Here is a 25,354-nt window from a genome sequence, read left to right as displayed (position 1 = left end):
ACTTGCTTTCTTTGCATAATTAATATCGCTACCTAATTATCTCGTAATGGAATACAATTAATAGGATTAATTTTAGCATTCTCAATCAAATTCATTTGAAGCACATTGTGCTAACAATCGTACAATGTTAAATAGCGAATGCAATACGAAGACATTAAAAGACGATAGTTGCAGGAGTTATAAACAAATTGTTGTCTAATTTGACATTTTGTTCTGTTTATTCTGCGTCGTAAAACATCTCTGTACAATCTAGATACGAAAGTACTGTCGATTGCAATTAGTAGGCCAGGAATTTAATAAAGATCGTTTAATCCATGTATTCCCTGGAGAAAGAGATTTTTGTCCCTTGGCAGCAAGTGATACATAAATGTATATCAATAATTAAAGGACTAGCTAAAAATTTCTTTATCAGTCAGGTGCTTTCAAGAGACACCATGATAAGGCAATGCTGTGATTCCTTGGTTACTTGCAAAATTATTCATGTTTTACACCAAATATATTTTATTTACTCTTTCTTATTTATTCGATCATAAACAAGAGAACATCATATATATATATATGTTTTTGCAAGCAACCCCCATCTTTTTTTATTATTTTAATAACCAGTATACACGCTTTAAATTTCTTTAACAACTGTGGTAAAACAAATAAATTTAGAATTCACTTATATGAATATATACAAAACTAGGAAAAAACGTTTAATAAGTCTTTCTTTAAAAGAAAAATGATAATAGATTTATTTTTCTTTTGTAGATAAAAATCGTGGTGCGTTTACGTGTGATAAGTTTTTACATGACGAATGATTTCATTTTTGTTTTTTATGATATTATTTTATTGTTTTAATGTATTCATTTCGACGAAAATTAGAATGAAATGCATATCAAATGTAAATACACCACCGAGTTCATCATGATTTCCATACAATAAAGATATACAAACCAAGTTGTTCGAGTTATATATAACACTGCTATTAGTGCATCGATATGTTCTGTAGAGCCGATTTTATGACCCCACAAAATTACACGTTCAATAAATACGTTTGGACGCTTTAATCTTGCAGAAATTTTACGCATATTTACAACTTATTTGTATCAAGTAGTTTAAAAAAAATGTAACAAAATGTAGAAAAACACGAATGACGTTATATACAAATTTCTACCGATGTTACTTGTTGTCATTGGGCATATTCGATGGTAATAATGCCAAAGCATTTCTATTTCATTTTCTAAGAAATTAAGCAATTCTCTATTATAATTTACAGCAACCTCTGCGCTTATAATCTAATTTATCACATTACTCTAGTTTCAAAATACAAATAGATGTTGACATAGCTAATAGCTTTTATACTTTCATTTTCGCACACATCGAACAAAGAAGTACTCATAATTATATCGATTGCATGTAAATCAGGCTTGTATAACTTATTCTATATAATTATTAGGAATAAAAAAATATATGATTTTTATACTGTAAATTAGTGAAATTTGAACATACCCAATTACACTACTTTACGTTGATAAAAATAATAATTTAGTTTGTTAACAACAAGTAACATCTAGTTCCCATAACTACTAAACGATCTAATAGTTATATGGTACATAGTATAATACAACATGATACAATTTACTTTGCATTGAATAACTTGGCGATTGGTATTAAAGTCTTCTCAGTAATATTTCTATTATAGTTGCAAGTGGCAAAATATTAGTTATCGTTTATGCAAACTTTTAAGCTTAATATTGTTTTTTTTTTAAATGTCTCCAGAAAATTGCGCTTACTGGATAATTATTGCAATGAACCAAGAATACAGAAGCAAAAAAGAAAAAGAAAAAAAAAAGAAATAATATTGAGCGAATGAAAATCTTCGAAAAACTGCATAGAGAAGAGTATTTTGCGGCTATATTTTATAATGGAATTAACAAACTAGTTTTTAAAATTCGTCGATTTTCGTTATTTACAATTTCAAGAATAATCTCCCATCAAAAAACTGTATTTATCATTCTATAGTTGGAATGAAATCTTCATTTTTAATGCATTTATATTAATATGCGCGGTGCGTGATTCGAGAAATGACTGTACGAAAATTCTCAGAGTGTGTATTACTATGGAAGGTTCAAAAATATTTCATCACACTTCTGCCCCTAAGTCTCGTACACCTTGTTCCGCTATTGGAACGTATTTATCATCAATTTTCACAAGCAAAATAACTTTATCCACGTGAGATCGTCGATTAGGATCACGATGATTCGGGGACCAATAATGAATAACGCATCCTTCCATACCTCTTTCGGGGACCCAATGTTGCCATCCAGATCTACCACCTTGCTGTCTCATTCTTTCGTCAGGCCAAATTACATCTATCCGACGACCCAAATTAATAGCGTCGTACACTTGATTAGGATCTATGATCTAATGACAAAAAAAAAAAAACATTAAGATTAAAGAAATAAAGATTCTCTAATATACATAAATTACTTTTAATTAAAACGAGATTTGTACTTACACGAACTTTTGGGAAACCTTCGTCTCTCTCAAGTTTACCAGAGAAACTTGTTTCGCTTTTAGTCTCAGTTTTAATATCACTATTACTAAGAAGACCAGCTAAACTGGCGAGCGTCGAGCTCGTAGGTTTTCCAACCGAAGCCAACGATCCTCTATTTCCACCAAGAGATCCCGTATTCGCTCTTCCCAACGAACCACGTCCAGTTGATCCACCAATTTGACATCCAGAATCTATAGATTGCGAGCCAGATGTATTGTGACCCGATTGAGTATAACCTATATTAACAATCTTATGTATATATCATGAGGAATGAACGTTGACGTAGTATGACAAGTACAAATACCTGAATGAATATTATAAGTAGTCATTGCGTATACTCCGTCATTTCCGAAACCTCCGTCATCTTGCGATCCAGTTCCACCCGACGAACAACCTTGACCGCACCTTCTTCTGATTCTGAAAATAATACTTTCAATAATGATAAACTTAAAACTTACAATTGTAATATGATAGAAATAAGTACCTTTGCCACAATTTTAACACACTGCGCTTAATTACGCTAAGACTCAAAGGTCCTCCAACTATAGAACATAATTGTTCATTCGTTTCTGCGTAACTAGTCGTTAATGGCGAGACATAAATCGGATACCCGATCGGCTGATCGCAAGAACTGTTTATTATATTTCTGAGGGCCTGTTTCGCATTTTGTATAGAACCTCGTTCTGGATTTCTATTTCTCAAATATACTAATTCTTGTTGTTGCCCGGCCCAGAGACCACGAACGCATTCACGATTCATTTTAATTACTCGAAAGCTCAAGAAACGTTTGTTAAGCATGATTACTTTGTATTCGTCAATGCCATCATCGAGAACGTGTCTATAGAAAAACAAACAAACATAATATTAGCAATATAAAGGTGCTTTAATACTCGCAATTATTAGAGTATGTAGATATATAATACCTAAGAGCCAAAAGACTGGGTGCGCCGTTTAAAACGGCATTTCTCCACAGTGGATCTGCTTCGTGGCTAATCACAAGATTTTTATCGTGACTATCTATAGCTTCATAGAGGGCTGACGATTCGACATACTGCTCTGGACTCATGAAATGATCTTGATGTAGTTTCAATGCCATTCTCACACCTTTCGCCACAACGCTTCGTAATAAGTCGACATCGAGTAATACCCATTCATCTCGAATCGATGTTATGCGGAAATCTCCTAAGTACAACAAATAAATGTATTAAAAATTGTTATACATATACGAAATATTCTACTTCGTTATTATTAAAACAATACTACACCTTTAAAAAGAGCATGCAATCCGTACAGAAAGAATTCAACGCTGGATACAGTATTATGAGACGCTGCTCCCAAAACACGTCTCCCCAGAAGACTTAATGCAAAACACAGGGATACTAGCGGTGAATCCCTTGTTCTATCTAGTGTCTAAAATAATTAGAAAGAAACAGTGCTGTATAAAAGTTAAAATAATTTATATATTCAAAAAGAATTACCTTATCATGTTTAGTAACGCAATATTGTATCCAGTCCAAATAAACATTGCAAAAACTACTTCGTGTAATTCCACTAGCACGAAAGTCGAAATCCTCGTCGATATTCATATTGAAAACAGGATCGAGGTCAACGAAGTTCTTGTCGAGGGATATTTTAAGCGCGTCCGAAATATCGGAATTCCCCAACCAATATTTCAGTTTTGACGATTTTACAGCATAAAAAACAATACTTTTTACGTAATAAGTAACCAATACTTTGCGAAACTCGAACACTTGAAGCATAGAAACCGCTGAATTATCAGAAATTGAGTATCCTTCCAGAACGTATTTAGATCTCACAACTTCCCAAGCTAACCAACGCTGACTGAAAGCTGCGTTTACACTCAATGCATTCGAGAAATGTCCCATTTCGCAACAACAACAATTGTCATTGTCTTCGATTCCTTCAGAGATCGCTTCTACCTAGAAATCATAATAACAATTTATAAATTGAACGACAGATTGTATCTTCGAATGTTTGGTATTCGATAGCAATGTACATACTTCTCTTTGCTGACAATACGTTCCTCTGAATTCAAGACCTCTCAATTGAAAAGTTACCAATCCATTGCCCAATTGAACAATGTGGACCAAACAGTTTAAATAATCAGATGCCAAGAGGAAGCAGTCGCCTTGTTCCACGTTTCCCCAGCGACCAAGGGCAAGGTCTCCGTAAAGACTGTGTTGCAGTGATCTTGTTAACTGTTCGTAGAAGATCGAGTTCAGATTGTTATCGTCAGCACCCAGATTCCTGTCTAAATGCGAAGACATCCGCGTATTCGAATGATCCACTCTTCTCGTCTTGTAGTCTCGTTCCCAAAACTTCACTGGACGCACGTAAGATGAGATGAAAATCGCGCTGCCCAAAAGTGGGTTCAAAGGAGTGCTTAGAATTGCAGAAATGCCAGCTTGCAAGAACAGCATAGCAGAATGCGGTACCGAGAAAGGTTGCGCGAACGCATGAAATGCGCTACCCCAAGTGATTTGCCATGGGGCGATATACGTAACTACAAATCGTATTTTCAATAACAATTCATAAATTTTTGCAAATGCTATTCCCGTGACAAAGTAATCAACGAGAAATGTTTCACTGAGTTCACGGAAATCTAGTTTGAAGAACAGCACGGCAAAGATCAGAACCAGGTAGCGCGTCGATGGATCAGAATATGCAGACCTCAAGGATTTCAATCCGCATACAACTATGATCAACGCACCGATGCTTTCTCCAAATTTGTTTACAATTTTTGATGAACATTCGGTGAGCGCTCCCAGGAACACTACTGGATAAAGAACGTTTCTTTCTAAGAATGAAAGGCAAACGTACGCTTTCTCGAACCACATTATTTTCACTGGTTCGCGAACTTCGAATTGTCCGTGTTCGTGACTACGTAGTACTGGTCTTGCCAAGCACAACCATGGTGAATGTTTTCGAAGTTGCGGTACGACGTAATGTAACAGAAATCCAAGGCAGCTTACGATACCCCATAAAACTGGGTTTAGTTCTGGTTGCAAAGCTGTAAATACAGTTGAACAATGGATTCCAAATGACAATATACCTATTACTGCGCATACTATCAAATCGTTCTTTAATCTTGCATTTACGGTTGCTCGTAATTTCTCAGGTAAGGGATCCACTAATTCTGTGTCCGACATTTGCTCGCCAACTTTAATGTTTACGTGTTTCTTCCTTCCTGACGCTCTAATTTTTGCTTCTTTATACGTCGCTGATAAATTATCACCACGCGATGTGTTCTCGATGATCTTCGCTTCTTTCTCTTCTGTATAAATTTCTGGTGGCCACAAGTTCGTTTTAACAATATCCCATATCACGGTGGGATCCGAAGACGATCGGCTTAAATGATAAGATATAGCCACTAGTAAACCCGCGAAAATAGAGAACAAAATATGTTGCGAAGACTTGGGTTCCGTAATTGCTCCATAAGCAAAACCGTATAGTATGACAACAGTGATGATACTTCGACAAAGACAATATATCGAGGAGATCAGACTAGTGGTTGCATTTCCGCCAAACAAATGAATATCTACATGCTCGCAAAAATACATTAAAGAAGTATTAATTTGAGGAAATAAACCTAAAGAAAATACGATCGGAAAGCACAAAAGGAAAATTAATAAAATATTACGAATTTGTAATATAACGTCGTAATCGGCGACTCGCAAATCGTATATTCGAAATTCAGACGTTTTGAAGTTTCTTAGAAATTCGTTAAAGATTAGTATGAATCCTGAACATAATATATAATATATAGGCCGCGAGAATACTATAATACGATTAAACCCATGTGTCGGAGAAGCAGCGTCAGGCTGAACGGATTTTAATAACGAATACTGACATCCGGCGGTTACGAAACAAAATATAAAGGCAAATATATCACGGTAGAATCCTTGTTGAAGTAGTACGAGACCCAATCCCGCAACAGCAACTGCCAAAAACGTCGAAATGATAGTCTCGAAAATCGTCAAATTTCGATCCAGTAAAGCCAATAAAAATAAACGATCGAACCGCACTTTAATGTGCGGTAATTTGCCAATTTTCCATTTATAGTAATGTCTTGCTTGTTTAGATTTAGAATCGGATCCGCCTAAGCTATCGATAAATCGATTCCAAGATAAGCTTCTATTTATATCTGTTTCTTGGTGCGGTGGTAACGTTAAAAGAGGCATTCGTCGATGAAGATCCGATGAGTAAATATTTAAACTAAGGTATCCCAATAAACCTTGTAATCTTCCATTTCTATCTGTTGTAGAGTCCATATGTGGCATTATGTCCTGATGGAACTGATGTCGTTCTAAAGTCTCTATCGTAGATTGATATGGATTCCCAGTATTCTGATGAAATTGATCTCGTTCTGAAATTTCCACTGTACAATGATTAGTGCTTCCTGTATTCGAGGAAACTAAATTCGACGACAGTGAATTTTGTGCTTTAGTTTGATTACTTTCTGGGCTCGATAAAACAGGCGGCGTGTCTATTATAACACTCAAACCGGCAGAGTTCAAAGACAGGCTACTGTAACTGTTGCTTAAAGAATCTGTAAGCTCCCAATTCGCGTCGTAATGTAAATTTTGATTGAGTTGTTGACGTAACAATGTATTTATTAGTTTGTTGTTATTGCTAGAAGGAACTTGTGCAGCAGCAGCAGCAGCAGCAGCAACACCAGATCCCTTTTCGTCAAAGGTGTAAGCCAACCAGCGACTATTTTCATCTCCGAAAGAAGGTACCGCTTCTAAAGGTACTACCGTGTCGTTGTGATTGGCAACTATATGACACTCGTCGTTCGATATCAATCCAAGTAAAGCAGTGAGCGGTACAACATTGTCGTCCCGACTTCTATCTCGTGGCCCGTGATGTAATCTAATCGATCGTTTCAAAGTACCTCGTCTTGCTCGTGAATTACGATGTTCAGAATTGTGACTGAGTCTTAAATCAGACACAGTACTGGATTGACCAGGTAAATCTCGGCCAGAGGTCAACAATGTAGCTAATAAGGACGACGCAAGACTAAGCGTACTTAACTCGTTGTTTGAACCACTAGTTTGCTCAAATCTATCAAATGTATCGAATCTTCTATCCCTTCCTCTATCTTTGTCTCTTCTGACCCCTAGAGCTCGTTTAAGTTTTGGCCGGGTTTGTTCCGTAGTTGTAATATTATCATCTATGGTATCTACTGCAAGTTTTGGACGGCTTTGTTTAGGTATTGCACCTTGATGTCGTTTGTTATCCGTGTCTGATTGCGGAAGTAACTTTCTTTTCACCTCATTTTCCATACTTAGGGTCGTTGTACTAGACGAACCAGAATCTGGTTCTTTATTATGTAGATCTATAAAAGGAACAACAACCAGTTATAATTCTTTTAATGATAAATATCTATATAATCAAGAAAATATATCTGTTTAATATGAAATATTTATAAATGAAAATTACTTTTATTTTTTCGTGACTCCAGTGCGCAATCACTGCTTTCAAATAATCGATCTATTCCAACTATACTTCCAACATTTAATGGGTCATCCATACTTTTTAATTTATCTTGCTTGTCTTTGGGCTTCTCACCTTCAGAGAATTCATGACTGCTTTGGCTTGCATTACTGTATCTCCTTTTGATACCAGGCTTTGGTTCTTCGATTAGTGCATCACGAGAGTTGGCGGAATCATTATCTATACCACCATCTCCATTAAATCTATATGCAATGTCAAATGTAAGAAAAACTTATTCTGTATCTGTAGATCAATTACGCGTAATTTATGAAGTACTTTTATCATTTTAAAGTTACCTTGAAAATCTATCGTCGTATCTGCTAGTACTAAGACTTCTGTCGCGATTAGATGTAGCGTTAGTTTCGCAAGTCTTGCGAGTGAGTAATGGACTATATGAATCCTGAAGACTAAACCCTCCAGAACTTTCATTAGCAAATTGTTCGTCGCTTTGTTCTGCTATAGGATGTACTATTTCTGATCCATAACTAAGATATGGTAATAGCTGAAGTTGGTTTTTTTTTAACGTATTTTGAGGTAATACCTTTAAAGTATGCATATGTTTTCAACATAATATTAAACGTAACGTTACATATATACATATTAATTGTTGATGTATACCTTTTTAGTATTGATTGTTTCAAGACTTTGAGGGTGAAGAGGTAAATTATTGTCATCTGTAATGTTTATGTTTTTACTAGTAGCACCAAATGTTTCAAGACTTTGCGGGTGGATAAGTTGTTGATGTGGTTTTTTTGTAATAACCTAAAGAAATAATACGTAAATACTTATGCTATTTAAGTATTCTTGTTTTTAAATTATAAATCTTCCGTTTACCTCTAAAGACTGTGGATGGGACGAAATTTTATTTTTATCAGCATCTTCCTTTTTCGATATAATTTCTAAACTTTGAGGATGGTCGTTTATTAAATGAGTTTCCATTGGAATCGAATTGGAATTGAGACGTCGTACGCTTTGATTCGACTTCCAATAAGGATAATCATCTCCATGATGTTCCAATTCTAAAGAACTTGTTTGTTTTATCTGACTTTCAGAACCTGTTTTACCAAGACTACCCTGTTTGGAATGACGATTTCGTGATTCTTCGGACGCGTGTCTGCATAACTTTCTTGATCCTTGTCTGTCTTCTTCAGCTATTACGACACATTTCTGAAGTTTCAATCTTCTCTCTGTATATATTTGAAACGTTTAAAAACAAATATTAATACGTAAGAAAATAATCGTAATCAAAAGATTGTTATGAAAATTATAAAATTAATACCATTGACTATATTTCGAAAACGTGGTTCATGGTACTGTGCAGAAGCTAATTCTGTTTCATGTACATTAATGCTAGGTACCATCGGTTTAGTGAGCTGTTGTGCTTCCTCTGAACTTTCCGAGCTATTTTTTCTGTGAATTTCTACTTTCAAATCAATAGTTGAACTAGGTTTGTCTCGATTGTATTCAGATGTTATACTATCCGCATCTGCATTCTGCACATTTGATTCAATAAAAGAGTTACGTGACGAGCATTCTACAGGTGGTGTATCTGTTTTTCCTATGGAAAAATGTAATATAACCAAAAGAGTTATGTAACAAATTTAAAAGATACAAATTACAGTACCATTTAAAACTTGTAACTCTATTCCATGGTCTACTTGATCTTGCGATTGTTCCCTGCCTTTGTTATGCGCTGTGCGCCTCTTTTCACTTTCCAACCTTTGTTGACTGACAGTTTGACCCGATTCCTCCAAGCACTCTGTTGTATCGTATACACAATGAAGCGCGTGATTGACACATTTTATTGTGCCAAAAAGTGCTCCAATCGAAGAACAATATGTCACCCAAACGCACAACGTCGGTGGAAAGTACTATAAAATAAAAAAAAAAAACAAGTATTTTCAAAAACGTATATAGAAAAAATGTATATAGAATAGATAACAGTCTGATCGTAAAATAATTAAGTCTGAAATATTAGAAAAAAACAAATAATAGAATTCTAAATACACGAAGCATAAATTACAATTATTTACCCCGATGGCAATGTAAACATATACAGTTTATGTAAATGTTATTTTGTCTAAGGAGAATAACTCGCGAACGAAAATTAATATGCGTATAAATCGACTTACAAGGTATATGGTGAACGGCAAGCAGAGCAAGAAAAGCCAAACATAAAGATGAAAGGTGTTTGAAAAAACGTCGAGATGGGGATCGTAAAACCAGCCTCCTGTCAGGCTAGCCCAGACGCCTTGTCTCAAAATTTCCAGCGTTTGAGAACCCATACCAGTGGCAAATGTGCTCCCTCACCATCTTTCCATCGCTTGCTGTTCGACAGCTTTATACGTGGCCTGTTTTCTCTATTCGAAAAATTGTGTGGCAAACAATAAGGCGATACATTTTATCTCGGCCTTATTTAATCAATGGATTTGGCGCACACAACTCACGGGCTCCACAGCCATCTTCACTTCTCAGATGATTTCGGACATGAACCATGCGATTTCATATATGGCCAGTGTATACACTTGCACTTTTCTTTAGGACTGCTTCATATAAGCGATAGTCATAAAAAAAGATAAACGATATAGTCACCAGAAGGAAATGTTTGTTCCTCTGGAGACTTATCGTTATTCTATTGTGAATAAGCCTTGCGTGATTTAAATAACACCCTAGGACAGTGATTCATGAGTAGGAAAAATTACTAGCATATTTATCCTTTCTTCTTGGCAACGCAGTTAACACTAATTTAGAGATATTGATGTTAGATATTTGGAGAATTTTATGATACATTTTCAGTTTATTATACCGTGCGTCATATCATATCATACAGCATATCACAATAATTATCTAGTTTTAACCATACATAAATGTGTAATGGAGAAGGAACTATCATGGCTAGTGATTTTCCTCTCTGACGAATCACTCTTCATTTTCTTCGAAATAACAAAAGAGCATTTTTCATTATTAAAACATTTAAATGTTCAATTGGATGCATATATTATTTACTAAAATTTACGTAAACAGATGACAACTTCAATATTGCTCTGATGTGGACAAACCTTATGACTTACGAGCAAGGCCGACCCCGTATTTTGAAGGGCCTCGCGGTCTACGAAAATGTTCTGGACAACCCAATATTATTATTTAATATCCATCTTATAAAAGATACATAACAGGATTTGTAAATAAATAATTCCGCGTTGTAAAATTTAAGTGTAGGATTTGAATGTGAATTCAGGCCCCGTAAAATTTTTGAACCGGGCCCCGCAAAATGTCGCGCCGACCCTGCTTACGAGACTTAAACGTGCATTCACAATTTTCTTCGGAATCCCTTCACGTAAACAACTCGTAAATATCAAATAAGATCGTAAAAAAGGAACGATGTATTCGTAACAAATTCCTATTGCTATTTAATAAAATTGAAGTAAAAAAAAAATGACAACTTTGGTCGATTGTGGATAAACCTTAAGTTACTGAAACAACACGAGCGGCCTTTCAAATGTCCTCCCTATAAATCGCGGTCCAATATATCATGTATATCATCACGTCAACGGTGGGGCCGTCAAACGAAACATGGCGTCCGTTAGGTTATTGCTATGAGTGCTGGTCCGTTTTCTATCGTTAAATGTGGAATAATCGTGCGGTTTGCGGGCTGACGCGAAGCGTCGTGTCCTCCGGGAGGCGAACACGTCGCTTTCAACCCTGCACGACCCGCGTACATTGCTTCTAGTCCCGATCCAATGAGGAGAATCAGCCTCGTCAACAGTGGCTTGTGGGTATACACACCCCGACGCGAGACTCCAAAGTGGTTTTACGGCATATCGAGCATTTTTCTACTATTCTAAAATTCGATTCCTATAGCGATCCAGACAGGATTACGATCAACGGCGTTAATTTACGGAATCTTCACACATCGCTGCCGGACTCGCGAATCAAAATGCCGGTCACTGTTAAAGTGTTTTTATGTACGGGGTGTTAGCGGTGGTGATCACCTCCTCTCACCCCACAATTTTTTACGCGAAACGTGTACGTACATTTAAATTAATCACTGAAATGTCAAGCGATCGTTTTACGTTCGCGTACCGATAGCGGTATCGAGGGACACGTGTAAAAATAATGTGAAATGTGCAAGGATTTGTGGACAGTGTTAAAATAATAATAGCAGGTGGATATAAAACTCTCACTGATTCTTGTACATGTCTGTTTCACCTTCTTTCGAGAGTAACTAACAACCCTGCTAAAGCATTCTATTTTATTACTTGCAACACAACCGACGCAATATTGTAAGAAAGCTACAAGACGACGAAGCTGTAATTTCCAGAAAGGGGAAGAATAAGGAGAGTGTCAGACCATATGCCACCAGCCGGGCTATCGGCAAGAGGCTTGTCTACCTTGATGGACCACGGACAACCGGATGCTCGTCATCGGAGCGAGCGGTTTCTACTTCACCCAGAGAATGGCTCCTCTAATTCTCATAGTCCTAACACAGCCAACTCGTCTCCACGATATCAGCATAATAATAGAACGAATAATCATTCCACGAGGTACAAAGTATTATTTATGTGTATAATTGTTAATGCGACAACTTCCAAACAACCTTTACATTAAAAACGTGTATCTTATTTAAGCTTTGATTTTTAGTTACGGATATTTGTATGGACGCACATCTAGCAACAATATGTCTGATAGCAGTGTTTCTGATACACATAGCGGTGGCACGGCAAGAACTGTTTCTCAACAGACTAGTCCTTCTCATGGTACACATTCCTCTTCTCAATCGCGGCAGGACAATAGTTCTACACTTTTCACAGCATTGTTCGATTATGTTGCTCAAGGCGAGGACGAGTTGTCCTTGCAAAGGGGCGAAACGGTCGAGGTAAATTATCTATTACAGATGTATCTATAAAATTATATATTTTACATTGGGCCATTCAAGTATATGCGCATTGTATTCTATGTATTAGGTCCTGTCAAAAGATTCAAAAATCTCAGGTGACGAGGGATGGTGGACTGGAAAAATCCATGGAAAAGTTGGTATTTTCCCTGCCAATTTTGTTGCGGAAGCGGAAAGTATCGATAGGGTGTCGTCGGTGATCGATAAAGTTCAACCTGTTGAAATTGACTTTGAAGAGTTGCAATTAGAAGAGGTGATAGGGGTTGGTGGGTTTGGGAAGGTTTACAGGTATATCATTTTGCTCTTACTGTATGTTAACAATTATTTGGGATGACTTTCATAATTTTTAATAATATTTTAGAGGATTCTGGCAAAAACACGAAGTGGCTGTTAAAGCAGCCCGCCAGGATCCGGACGAAGATCCAAGCGTTACTTTAGAAAATGTTCAACAAGAAGCAAAGTTATTTTGGTTACTGAAACATGAAAATATTGTGCAGTTAGAAGGTGTTTGTTTAAAAATGCCAAATATGTGTCTCGTAATGGAATACGCGCGAGGAGGTAGTTTGAACAGGGTTCTTAGCGGTAGAAAAATCAGGCCTGATGTACTTGTTGATTGGGCGATACAAATTGCTCGTGGCATGGACTACCTTCATAATAAAGCTCCTATAAGTCTTATTCACAGGGACTTGAAAAGCTCTAATGGTAAGATAGTTTACATAAATACTATGTATATCGTTAAATAAATAAACAACGTGTCAATATTATTTCCATGAATAATAGTGCTATTAAGCGAGCCCATAGAAAATGATGACCTACAATATAAGACGTTGAAGATAACTGATTTTGGATTAGCAAGGGAAGTGTATAAGACAACTCGCATGTCAGCAGCAGGCACGTATGCTTGGATGGCACCAGAGGTTATTAAAAAGAGTACTTTCAGTAAAGCCAGTGATGTTTGGAGGTCAGTTTTAGGTGCCTCCTGTATCACTTTAATCGTAGTAAACCATACTTCAATCAGTCTAATTATTTTTTGTTTTACTCTATTATATTTTCAATACATTTGCAGCTACGGTGTCCTCTTATGGGAACTTTTAACTGGCGAAACACCTTATAAAGGAATAGATGCTTTGGCAGTAGCATATGGAGTTGCTGTAAATAAACTGACATTGCCTATTCCATCAACTTGCCCTCAGCCATGGAGGTTTTTAATGGAAGGTATATTATCCCTGATCAACGCTAAAAACGTGAATACTATTGATTTACTTCAGCCCTAAAGTAAATTGATAAATGTTTCATCATTTAGCTTGTTGGGCATCGGATAGTCATTCAAGGCCAGGATTTGTCGAAATCCTAGTAGCACTGGATGAAGTACGTAGCGCGTTTGCAGCAACGCCACACGAGTCGTTTCACACAATGCAAGAAGACTGGAGACTTGAAATTGAACAAGTTCTTCATGGATTGCGCATGAAGGAAAAGGTACATATTTTTAACTTCTCTATCGCAGACTTGTACAAAGATAAAATTTCTTCAATTGGTGTAATTTATATCAACGTAAATAATATTCGTAATCGTTCTTTTAAATGCTATACAAAGGCATGCCGATCCTTAGAAGAGGTAAGGTGATGTGCAGTAATTGCTAAAATTACTGTGTTCGCTTTCTACAGCAACTATATTTACGTTGTCAACTAATAAATATCGTCAAGTTTTCGTTTTAAATTTGTATCATTGAATTTTTTTGTCGGTCAGGAATTGCGCTGTAGAGAGGAAGAATTGACAAAGGCACAAGTACAACAACGACAACACGAAGAAAACTTGAGGCAGCGAGAGCAAGAATTAGCTGCTAGAGAAATAGACTTGTTAGAACGTGAACTCACAGTAATGATAATTCAGCAACAAAATACTCCTACACCAAACAAAAGACGCGGAAAGTTCAAGAAATCGAGATTAAAATTGAATAAAAAGGAACCCGGAAGTAACATTAGTGCTCCTTCTGGTAAGTGTATTGTCGCATAATTTAATTTAATGTTTTAGAAAATGATAATTACTATAGTAATAACAACATTTTCATTTAGATTTTCGTCACACGATAACTGTACAGCACACAGCATTGGATCGGGGAAAAGTGAGGAATCCATCAAGACCTAACAGTCCACCAGGCTCGCCTAGTATTCCAAGGCTTCGCGCGATCGCATGTGAGTGATTATTTCTATGATTTTTTAGTAGTTCACGATTCTGATTACGTGTTGTACGATATGAATGATTTTGCCCTGAGATATTTTCCAGTATTTGTAAGAAATTTGAATCACATTGTTTGCGCTTTGTAGTCACGTTGTATTAATTTAATATTTAATCTTTATTGGCATGGTGTGAATAATTCGATACACTTTTATATATATTATTTAAAGATTACATGTAAAATTTATGTTGCGTTTTCCTTTATATTTTTTCTTTTCAAGTAATGTTATAGAAAGCGTTTTCAATATTATTTTGTACTATAAAATTTTGTAATTGCATACGTAGTATTCATTTGATATAGACGATATTTCGTAAGTTTAGTTAAATATCTAATAATTTACGATATATACAAATTTTAATGAAAATCTAGTAGCGATTATCTCACGGAACATCTTTATCTTTTTGAAACGTGCAAAGAGCTTAAAAAGAGTTTTCTAGCGGCGAAAACTAGAATTGTAGTGAGTAGCGTTTTGTTTTTTGTCTTCCTCCTTTAGTACCGGCAGATGGAGTAAAGGGTAAGACTTGGGGACCATCGACACTACACCAACGCGAGCGCGGGGCTATTATCACACAGCCACCAAATCCTGCATCACCAGGTGGCAAACGGTGGTCTCGCTCTGCTCCAGATCTCGAAAAGACACCCCTGCGTACCGCCCTGTTGGCAAGCGCACACCGCTCCCCGCTTCTTCAAGAAATAGGTAACCCCACCTCCAGAAAGTTGTACTCCTCAGCAAATAATTTGATAGACAATCAGCCAGGATATAGTTATAACATTCCAGAAAATTCTAATAATATTGTGCAAAGTACGAACTGTCCACCTTGCAATATAGACGAAGATTCGATTATTCTGGACAACGATATTTACGAGTCTGTGGTATTGCATAACAAATCGGCGAACAATCTTAAAACTCATTTCTCGGACGAGCATTTGGTAGCGACGGACAATTACTCGAAGCCTGCCAATAGAAATACTTTAAAGACATCACCCCCAAAGTGTCAGAAACACATAGCCGGTGAATGGGAGCACTCGTATTCTTCGAACTTTGTACAGAGCGTAGCGTTTAGTTTAGTAGGCACTGCGAAACGCGTGAAGAAGAAGAAACGCGAAAGAAGTAAATCGAAAGAATCGAAACGCAGAGACAGTTCGGAATCACGATTAGCTGCTTTGGCTGACTTCTTTCGTTCGCCTTCCGGTTCGAGGAAGAGCTCCTTGAATTCACCACGTAGCGCGGAACGAAAGAATTCCGTTGCAATTAAAATCAACGATGCGGATGGTTTAGAGTCGAGCCCTGAGAATTCGATAAGTAAAAAGTCTCAACATAAATCGAGGATGTCTAAAAGCCCGTTGAGAGTTTTTAATAAAATGAAAGCTTGGGGAAGTCGAGACGCACTCGACGATAAAGCAACCACTGTTAAAGTAGAATATAGCGTCTTAGATAATGCGATATCTATACCACAATTTAGTAGGCGTGATTCCGATCAAAATAGCGCAGTGCCCAAATTCTTGGCTGCGAACTCACGAGAAGGGATAGATTTTGAAAGCCTCGAGTCGGAGCTTTGTAATTTTGATTCGGAACATTCAAACGATAGTTCTGTTTCCAAAAATTCCTTAGGCTTGTTCCACGAGAACAAATCCAAAAGGTCGCCTACGTCTTTCGATTGTGTCAGCAACGTATCGGACACGTGCTCGAAGCAACGGAGCCCGCAATTAGATCAGAGCTTCCATATGGATTCCTCGTTAAGTCATAGATCAAAGAGTAACGAATATTTACGTAGTTATGAGGAGGATCATGTCGATAGCATCGATTTAATCATGCCTGCGGCTGGTTACATCCAGGAGTGTGAACGTCAAAATTCACCGATTAATTATGGACCAAACAAAAAACTAGTTGGATCGCTTAGGGACGTTCCTTCCCACAGAAGTTCCGAGGACGTGAACACGGTCGCTTACACGTCGCCTAAGACTTGTGTTGCTGAGAAATTTTTGAAAAAAAGTGATAAATAACGTTGCATTTCACGAAGATAGAGATGTGCGTAAGAGCGTTTTAATTCGTGAACACAATTTTACAAATATGTCTTCTTTCTGTTTTATATGTTTTAGTAACAATCCTATATTTTCTTTACCGCAGGCCTTTCTGAGGAAAGCATCTATCCCACTCGTAAGTCTCTTTACATTGCTGCGCAACTGTTTTACACTCAAACTTTATGAGAGACCCGATTCGTTTCCCTTTCAGTTAGCCTCAGCAAATGATATTTTTACTTTTGTGCATCGTAGTAAAGTAAAGATCTCAAATGGACAGTGCCTTTTTATGTTTACATTTAAAGGTTTTCCTCTTTTTTTTTTCTTTTTCTTTTTTTTTTTTCTAAATTCTATTTAAGTAGATTGTGCTTAAAGTTATTTTTGTAGGAGTGCATGAATACGCCATTCGGTTAGTTTTTCTACACTTGCTGATTATTCCAGAAAAGTGCCCCAATATATTTGCATATATTTTAGCAATATGTGTACAGTTGCAAATGTTTAACGATGAACTGCTGTTGTTCTTTTTTACATCAATAGTGTTGTGTTTAAGATTATTTTATTCAATTGAATTATTTGAAACGATACATGTTAACATGTATCTTCTGATAGGAAATGGTTTTAAATTTTGATTAAGAGCCAAATGCAAAATTGAAACTTATTTTATCCGCATATAAATTGGTACCTTTGTAATTGACTAATTTTATTATGATACAAATGTCTATCAAATTACAGAACATTATATTATTTTAGGATATTTTAATAAAGGGTAGCTCATACCCTGAAGTAATCTAAAAAATTATTTATCTTAATTTAAATTGATAAGAATTTCATATTTTGAACTGTAATTTAATAAGTATATAAAATGTAAATGCAGTCTTTCTGGTGTTGGTTCTTTTCTGATGTTATTTGGAGTACATAACATTCTAACAAAAGCAGAGCTAACAGCCCACTACTATATGAAAAAGAAATTATATGCTTCTGCCATTACAACAACAGAATTCTAGTTTAAAATTGTTTCTCTTATTTAGGAGCGTTTATTGAAAAAGTGTGTTTTGAACAGTTGTAATTTCGAGAGTTGTACAAATCAAAATTAAATTTATACAGAGTATCACCTCTTTTTGTGTTGCTTCACATGCATTTAAGTCGGTCTTAAATTTTGTTAATTATTCAGCCCAATTTAACAGCGATTCCATTTTTTTTGTATTATCATAGACTCTTGACATTTTTTAGATTCTGAAATTTTGCACACACCACGTACAACACATGGAGCGACACGCACACTTGTATTTAGAAATAGAAATTTTTTCAATAAAACCTTTTCAGTTGGACACATTGAATTTTGTTTTTTCGTTTTCTGAGTTTTACGCTCGGTTTGTGGTAATCCAGTCGCAATTGGAAACTTTAAAACAAGTATATCGTGCATATTAACATTTATAATGGTATACATTTTATAGTTAAAGTTACATACATTTGGAATGTTCCGTATTTATTTCTTTTATACTCATTCGGATCGCTAAACTAACTATAAAATGAAATAAAAAAAAATAACAGAATATTATGTCCACTTTTTGTGCATTTAAATTGTTTTAATTATTCTTTGCCGATGGCCGAGCGTAAAAGAATCCTTTTGCATGCTTCCAGTAGGATCCTAACAGTTAACGCCGTTTGGGTTTGGTCCTTTTCTTACCTTAAAATTCCAATCTCATTTATGAACAAATACTCCATTGGTAGTTTTATATTCCTACTTCATTCTGATTCTAGTAGAAATGTAGTATATTTTTTTCTAATGTCAATATCATGTACTTTTGCATTTTCATTCAATGAGTAATATGAAGTAATAAATAAACCGAATACAAGAAAGGATTCTAAAATGAGAAAGGGGAAATTGCATAGGGTGAAAAAAACTGTTTCAAATTAGTTACAGTAAGTGCTTGTTATCTTACAAATATTTTTTATTTTTTCCTTTCTTTATGCTCTGCTTTATCTTTCAAAGTTCCAGTGTTTTTCATCAAACTCCGTTTCTTTTAAAAAATATGAGCTTTGTGCTTGTATAGTGACTATATTTTTAAGAATAATGATTAAGCTTTACAAAACTACTAATAGTAAAAGTCAGATGAAACAAGAATGCAGCATGTAATGTTTTAATACGATGCACGTGTCACATTGTGCTTATATACACGATTAATTGTAAGTAATTTAATAACAAGTTAGCATGTTGCAACTATCATACTAAACTGATTTCATGTAAATTTAATACGATGTACTTAACATTTATTAGAGACCTTTAAAGATGGTTTGTAAAGGTAAGACAAAAAATATGCAGTCATCAAGGGTTCTCTTATAACAAAAATTAAAGAAAGAAATACTAGTAATGGAACAAGTATTTTAATTGATTTGATATTGCGGAAAGGAAAGTAGAAATATTAATCATATATTATAAAACTGTCCCTTTTATAAATATGTACCAGTACCACCATTATTATTGTAGAAATCTGATTGCTTTTATAGATTATACAGCTTTACCTCCCGATCTCTCTACCGACTGGGTAACTTCGGATTATCCCTTGAAACCTGGATTAACTGGACCTTACATCATGCCAATGCCTGTTCCAATGCCAACTCTCTACAATGGAGAAACGAAAAAACCAAAGTTAAGCATAATAGAGCTGGTTTTGTACAATATCGCAGCTATGCTAGCTGGAGTAGCTACTGGATACGATGTACGAATGTCAAACATATCTCCAATTCATCCAAGATTGTATCCACGGCTTGGCGAAGGAGAAGACGAACCTCCGCGATGGTGGTTTCAGGCAGACACTGGATCGAATCGTAATTCTGGTTATCTTGGGCCTGACTATGAGTTTAGTTCGAGTAGTGGTTATCCTCATAATACGTATCATGGACCAGCTAGACATTATAGGTATACAACTAAACTATTAAGTTTACGATAATGTTTTTCGTCTTGTATACAATTTTACATTCTGTACACGTTCATATTAATAGTAAGATAATCATTGTTATCACTGTAGACCATTTTTAAGTAATATGGGTGGCATAGCACCTGGTCTTCCACCGAGCGTGATGCCTGACAAGCCCTTGAGATTCACGGATTCACCTCAACACTATGCAAGCAGTACAGGCTCTAATGCACCAACGCCGAGCCCCAGAAGAAAGAGTAGCAGTACCAGCAACGAAGATGTATACACGCATGATGCAGGACGAGTGGATCGAATGGAAAGAGTACCAACGATATACATGGGAAACGTTGCACCTTTTCCAGACTACGGTCCTCCAGTATACACAGTTGTTCCACCAGAATATTATAGACCTCCAGAACCAACGTATTTTGTACCAACAGATTACCAGTAAGTGTCACGGTAGTATCAATGACGAATTCTTGAATTCTCACGCTCACGTACTTTTTCTCCTTTAGCGATAGAATGCTCGAGTGTTCTGAATTTCCACACGCTTATGACAATCCGAGCAGCATAAATAGTCCAGCTCGGCCAGTGTCAAGACTTCCACCGTACACTCATCATCGTACTTCATCGAATGTTTCAAATGCGAGTACATCAAGTCAAAGTAATATTAATCCAACGTTTCGCTTAGAAGACGAGGACGATTATTCTTTGTATTCGCCTGGACATTATTATCAACGACCTTCGAACGTTATTTCAAACGTAGGAACGTACAGTCCTAGTATGCTTAATCACGAATATAGCTCACAATTACTGACACGTCAAAATTCTCACGATTCGAATTCGAACTCGGGAGAAAGACCCAGCAATTTAGAAGTAGTTAGTCGATTACGATCAAGTTTAAAACGATCAAACTATTCGTACAATTCCCCAAATAAGAGCGTAAGCAAAAATAATTCGGGTTCAGGCACGCCGACGAATCCTACTCCGCCAGATTCTTTAACATCCGAGGACTCTAGTTACGTTTCCGCTAAAGATAGCCAGATTTCTATAAGTAGGGTTCGATTTTCTCCAGTGACTTTCGACCGTGATGGAGTTTCACGCGAGCATAGAGAAACCTTACTCGATATTCCTGTACATGGACAAAACCAAGATGTTACCGTACCCTTACAAGCTAATCGACGAATGAACAGAAGTAGAAAGCCAAGTATCTCTGAATTAGAGAGAGATTTCTTGTCATAGCATTGGCTTATTTAAAACGATACGAATGGTAGAAATTAATAATCCGAAAAGTTTGTCAATCTTGAAAGTAACACTTAATTAGAATCATACGAATCAAAGAGTATCTGACGCGGCAGAAATTTTTAAATCGTTACGATTAGAGAAAACTGCGATGCACGTTCTCAAAGCACTGCCTCCTGCAGAACATTTTTTCATGTATTAATGCAGGTCATCGAATACTGTAAGAATTAAACATTCCATATATAGAATATTGAGACATCCTTGTGAGAGACTCTCATATCCGATCAGACTGTTTTTAATTCGATAAAGAACTGGTATGTCTCATGTATGTTTTGTAGCAATAGTATGAATGTCAGGATTGTAATTCTTGCATTGCGCATTCGACAACAACATTATCCCAATGTTATTTGAATTGTATGTATTACAAATATTCTATTCGTACATTCCGCACATCCTGCATCTGCTGCTGGCATTGAGCATGTAAATACTATGTATTTCTATTATTCACATGGGCACTTAAAGCATTTAACAGAGGACGAATGCTTTAATTTAAATGTTTTGGAAGGGAACGTATATAAAACAGTATTATGTTCTATTATAGACATCTTGTTACATTATGCGAATTCGTTGAAAATGATATTGGCTCCATTTTCTGGATATCGAGAATTGGATTGTGTGTATCTACTTGTTCATCCAATGCCACATTAGAGAAACGAGACTTTATTGTTCCTTTAATCATACTACACATGTCTGCTCATATTTATTGGAGATATTCAACTTATTATTAATTTACATTCCATCAAAATTTTTTTGTGACTGACAAAAAATAGTTGAATGTTTAAACTGGCTATTACATAGCACGATAGAAATAATTATATAATCAGGAAAACATTGAAAAGTTTTGCTGCATATACAATTTCTTTTGCATAAATATATAAAACATCAGAAATGCATAAAAATAATAGTACATATAAATTTTTTTGTTTATCATTATATTATGTCAAATACGACATTATTTTGTTTTGTTTTAATGTTTATATAGATACCATGGCACTAGGTACACGTGTGAACAAATTTGTACAGTAGGAATTTTAATGAATTCGTGAGCTACCAGCGTGATAGATTTAATTTAGTATGCCGTGTGCAGTTAAAATGACACCTCTTTTATATATAAAAAACAGTATGCATTCAAGTGATTGGCGTACCTGTAGAGAAGTGTTTAACATACTTAGTATATCTATAAAAAGTATATAGCCGTTTAAGGTGTGATATACTTACAAAACTTTTAGAACAAAAACACTCCATATACATAATCAATATTGTACATATAAGTATACATTGGATAGTTATTATTTGTTTAACAATGTAACAATGGTCGATACATTCCTTTATATAGGTACACTGTGTAAAGTCTAAATGCACAAGTGCTACGAAAGTTGTTTTTATTTTTCACTTACTAATATATGACCAAGATACCGGATATTAAGGAAATGCATTTCCTTCCTTTTTTTTTAAATTAATTAAATAAGAAAAAAAGAAAGGAATACCCTCGAGAAGGCCTGTATTCTGATCTATGTTCTATTTCTCATTAATTACTAAAAAGTTGATTTTTTATGCGTGCATGTGTTTAATTTATTGGTTCAAGAATGTAAAGTAACAACTAATTAATTTAGATTAAACTTACAAGCCAATCAAAACTTATTTACATGTTGCGTATGTTCTACGCCGTGGTGTATCGAATCAAAATAATTCCTTCATTTCTCCGACCTCGTATAAGAAGTTAAATATTAAAAAGCGACACAGATTTTCGTTTCAAAAAAACTATATGCTTTCCTAATGATTTCCTGAATGATAATCAGTATTGTAGGATATGTCGCAATGTAAATAAAATACAGTAGATTTAAAGAAAGGTGAAGAGACAAACTTTGAAGAAGTATTTTTTTGGTGAATTCTAATATTTAATAATTATTACAAATTCATTACTCCCAGTACATTTTCTTTTGTATACCAGAAATTTATTTAATATGTCGCCAATAAAATCCTTCTCAAAGCTGAATTAACTAAGCATTGAAGATATATTTAAGTGTTTCTTAAGCAAGAAAAGTGAACCCATTAAATTGGCGCTTACAAGAATTTATTACATACATTATGATGTGAAATATTTCATCTGGTTCATACTCATACTTGTTCAGACTTCAATTTTTGAAATCTTACTTGTAATCGAGAATAATTAATGAGTTGACTGAAATATTTATGACATTATTAGAGACCTATAGAATAATATTTCATGGGTATGCCTTTCTATGCTGTACAAAGATATTCTACGGTGCTAGTATCGTGTACTTAATATGTTAAGAGACACAAAAAAATTGAAAATGCTTCCAAGGTAATTGAAAAATATTTAATGAAGTCTTAGAATGCTAATATCGATAATTGTTGATAGTAACAATAATTATTTACATATATAAAATACAATATTAGGCAGCTATCAACTATCAATTGTGTAATGGCGTGTGATCGCCAACAGTGCTAGTCTAAGCTATATTTATTTTTTATATATTATAACTTCTTTAGCTTAAAGTAAGAAAAAAATCCCAGTTTTGTATTTCATTAAATATCATTTATAGATGATATGTTCCATCGATTAGAGAAAATTTATGAAGAAACAGTGTTCAGAATAACTATATAAAATGTGATTTTTCGTATTATACTATTAATAGTAAAATCATTCTCAAATCTATATGTTAATATATTTGATTTGTAAATGTACACTTATACTGTTTTTTGAAAGTTTAGAAATAGTTTCTTTTTTTTCTTTTTATCAAGAAGTTGAATAAGACCAAATATTGTTGTTCTGAATGCATTTCTTTCGATACAAACGAACATTGTAAATATTTCCTTATTGAAGTTATACTAAAACTGCATGCTGCTTACAAATTAGTAATTTGTACAATAAAATTTATGACCAAGAAGATACTTATAAAAACGAGTGTGTTTTAATGTACACAAAATATTTACTGTGATATCTCCTCCGTTCTTTGTAAGTTTATTTGTTGTAAAATATAATAAGCAATCTTACTTAATAATAATTGGTATCGAGGAGTTATCACAGTTTTTTAACTACTCGGTATTCATGTGTGAAATTAATTTTTTGTCAGTATTTTTTGTAATATACGAGCTTAGAGGACGTAGAATATACCGCAACCCGTAAATCCGTAATCACTGGCAATTTATTTAAATTTTAAATTACTCTGTAGTTGTAAGAGTATTACTAATAAGCTAAGTGCAATGTGTTCCATGTGTATTTAAGTAACAAATGACTGCTTTGGTGTGCGCCTTAAAAAATAATGAAATGCAGAACCCAAAGCTTGTGAAAGAAAACTTTTTTTGTGTAATATAACAACATTGTACGAAGATGTAGGAATTTCAGAGAATTTTCTGTGGTGAATATAGTTTGCCGAACAAGATTGGGCACTGCATGATCATCGATATTTACAGACATGGAAACAGAATGAAATGAAGAAAAAAAAAAATTATAACGAATATTAAATTTACGATACGCAAAATTGAAAAAAGTGAATTCATTAAAGAAATGCAATAATAAATATTGTCTTCGATTTTTTACTCAACAGATTTAAATGTAATGGAGTATACACAAAAAATTGAACGGGAAACGTGTCTAATTTGCACTAAAAATTCATGTATTTTTCCAAGCATTGTACATTATTCTATAAATATTAATTATATAAATTATAAATAGTAACCGGAGTATATATTATATTAATTATTACAATTATTGTAACATTTAAGCATCGCAGACTGTAGGTGATGCTTTACTATTATTAATAAATCATTTCAAATAACAACAGAAATATAATTAAATCTTTTCTATGACGCATATTTTTACAGCAAATGGTGCCTCGTACTTTTACATTGATTAACTTTATATATTTAAAAACGAAATAACCTTCTATTGTTTAAACAAA

At 34.9% G+C, this 25,354-nt stretch overlaps 2 protein-coding genes across 8 annotated transcripts; one reads left to right on the top strand and one right to left on the bottom strand.

The window, feature by feature from the left end:
- Positions 1-1,739: 1,739 nt before the first annotated feature.
- LOC128878143 (pecanex-like protein 1) lies at positions 1,740-10,573 on the bottom strand. The gene is made up of 15 exons (XM_054126078.1): positions 10,192-10,573; positions 9,684-9,930; positions 9,339-9,617; positions 8,894-9,246; positions 8,678-8,821; positions 8,356-8,600; positions 8,006-8,262; positions 4,564-7,901; positions 4,021-4,482; positions 3,808-3,952; positions 3,466-3,724; positions 3,027-3,380; positions 2,847-2,959; positions 2,504-2,778; positions 1,740-2,409 (listed from the first exon to the last, which is right to left on the bottom strand). The coding sequence occupies exons 1-15, from the start codon at positions 10,342-10,344 to the stop codon at positions 2,128-2,130; spliced, it is 6,906 nt and encodes a 2,301-aa protein (XP_053982053.1). The 5' UTR covers positions 10,345-10,573; the 3' UTR covers positions 1,740-2,127.
- A 1,018-nt stretch (positions 10,574-11,591) lies between these two features.
- Positions 11,592-25,235, top strand: LOC128878006 (mitogen-activated protein kinase kinase kinase 11-like). 7 transcript variants are annotated; one of them, XM_054125758.1, is made up of 16 exons: positions 11,593-12,224; positions 12,381-12,603; positions 12,701-12,935; positions 13,024-13,241; positions 13,315-13,655; positions 13,734-13,914; positions 14,020-14,168; positions 14,257-14,429; positions 14,547-14,567; positions 14,700-14,946; positions 15,026-15,145; positions 15,683-15,886; positions 17,318-17,347; positions 19,717-20,128; positions 20,238-20,573; positions 20,642-25,234. In XM_054125758.1, the coding sequence occupies exons 2-16, from the start codon at positions 12,413-12,415 to the stop codon at positions 21,366-21,368; spliced, it is 3,585 nt and encodes a 1,194-aa protein (XP_053981733.1). In that variant the 5' UTR covers positions 11,593-12,224; positions 12,381-12,412; the 3' UTR covers positions 21,369-25,234. The 7 variants fall into 7 exon arrangements, with proteins under 7 accessions (XP_053981738.1, XP_053981733.1, XP_053981732.1 ...); XM_054125757.1 differs by having other exon boundaries at positions 11,593-11,831; positions 11,921-12,603; positions 20,642-25,233; XM_054125756.1 differs by having other exon boundaries at positions 11,593-12,603; positions 20,642-25,233.
- Positions 25,236-25,354: the final 119 nt, after the last annotated feature.

The sequence above is a fragment of the Hylaeus volcanicus genome, chromosome 6 (assembly GCF_026283585.1).
Source record: "Hylaeus volcanicus isolate JK05 chromosome 6, UHH_iyHylVolc1.0_haploid, whole genome shotgun sequence".
Taxonomy (NCBI): domain Eukaryota; kingdom Metazoa; phylum Arthropoda; class Insecta; order Hymenoptera; family Colletidae; genus Hylaeus; species Hylaeus volcanicus.
This window is presented reverse-complemented; position numbering and strand designations above follow the sequence as displayed.

Bases quoted from the DNA above. Each gene is read 5' to 3' on its own strand.
- LOC128878143 (XM_054126078.1), bottom strand. From the start codon at position 10,344: ATGGGTTCTCAAACGCTGGAAATTTTGAGACAAGGCGTCTGGGCTAGC. The intron at 8,822-8,893 runs GTAAACGGAAGA...TTATTTCTTTAG, and splicing joins CCCATCCACAGTCTTTAGAG to GTTATTACAAAAAAACCACA. The intron at 3,381-3,465 runs GTATTATATATC...GTTTTTCTATAG, and splicing joins CCCAGTCTTTTGGCTCTTAG to ACACGTTCTCGATGATGGCA.
- LOC128878006 (XM_054125758.1), top strand. From the start codon at position 12,413: ATGCCACCAGCCGGGCTATCGGCAAGAGGCTTGTCTACCTTGATGGAC. The intron at 13,656-13,733 runs GTAAGATAGTTT...CATGAATAATAG, and splicing joins GGACTTGAAAAGCTCTAATG to TGCTATTAAGCGAGCCCATA. The intron at 20,129-20,237 runs GTATACAACTAA...TTATCACTGTAG, and splicing joins GGACCAGCTAGACATTATAG to ACCATTTTTAAGTAATATGG.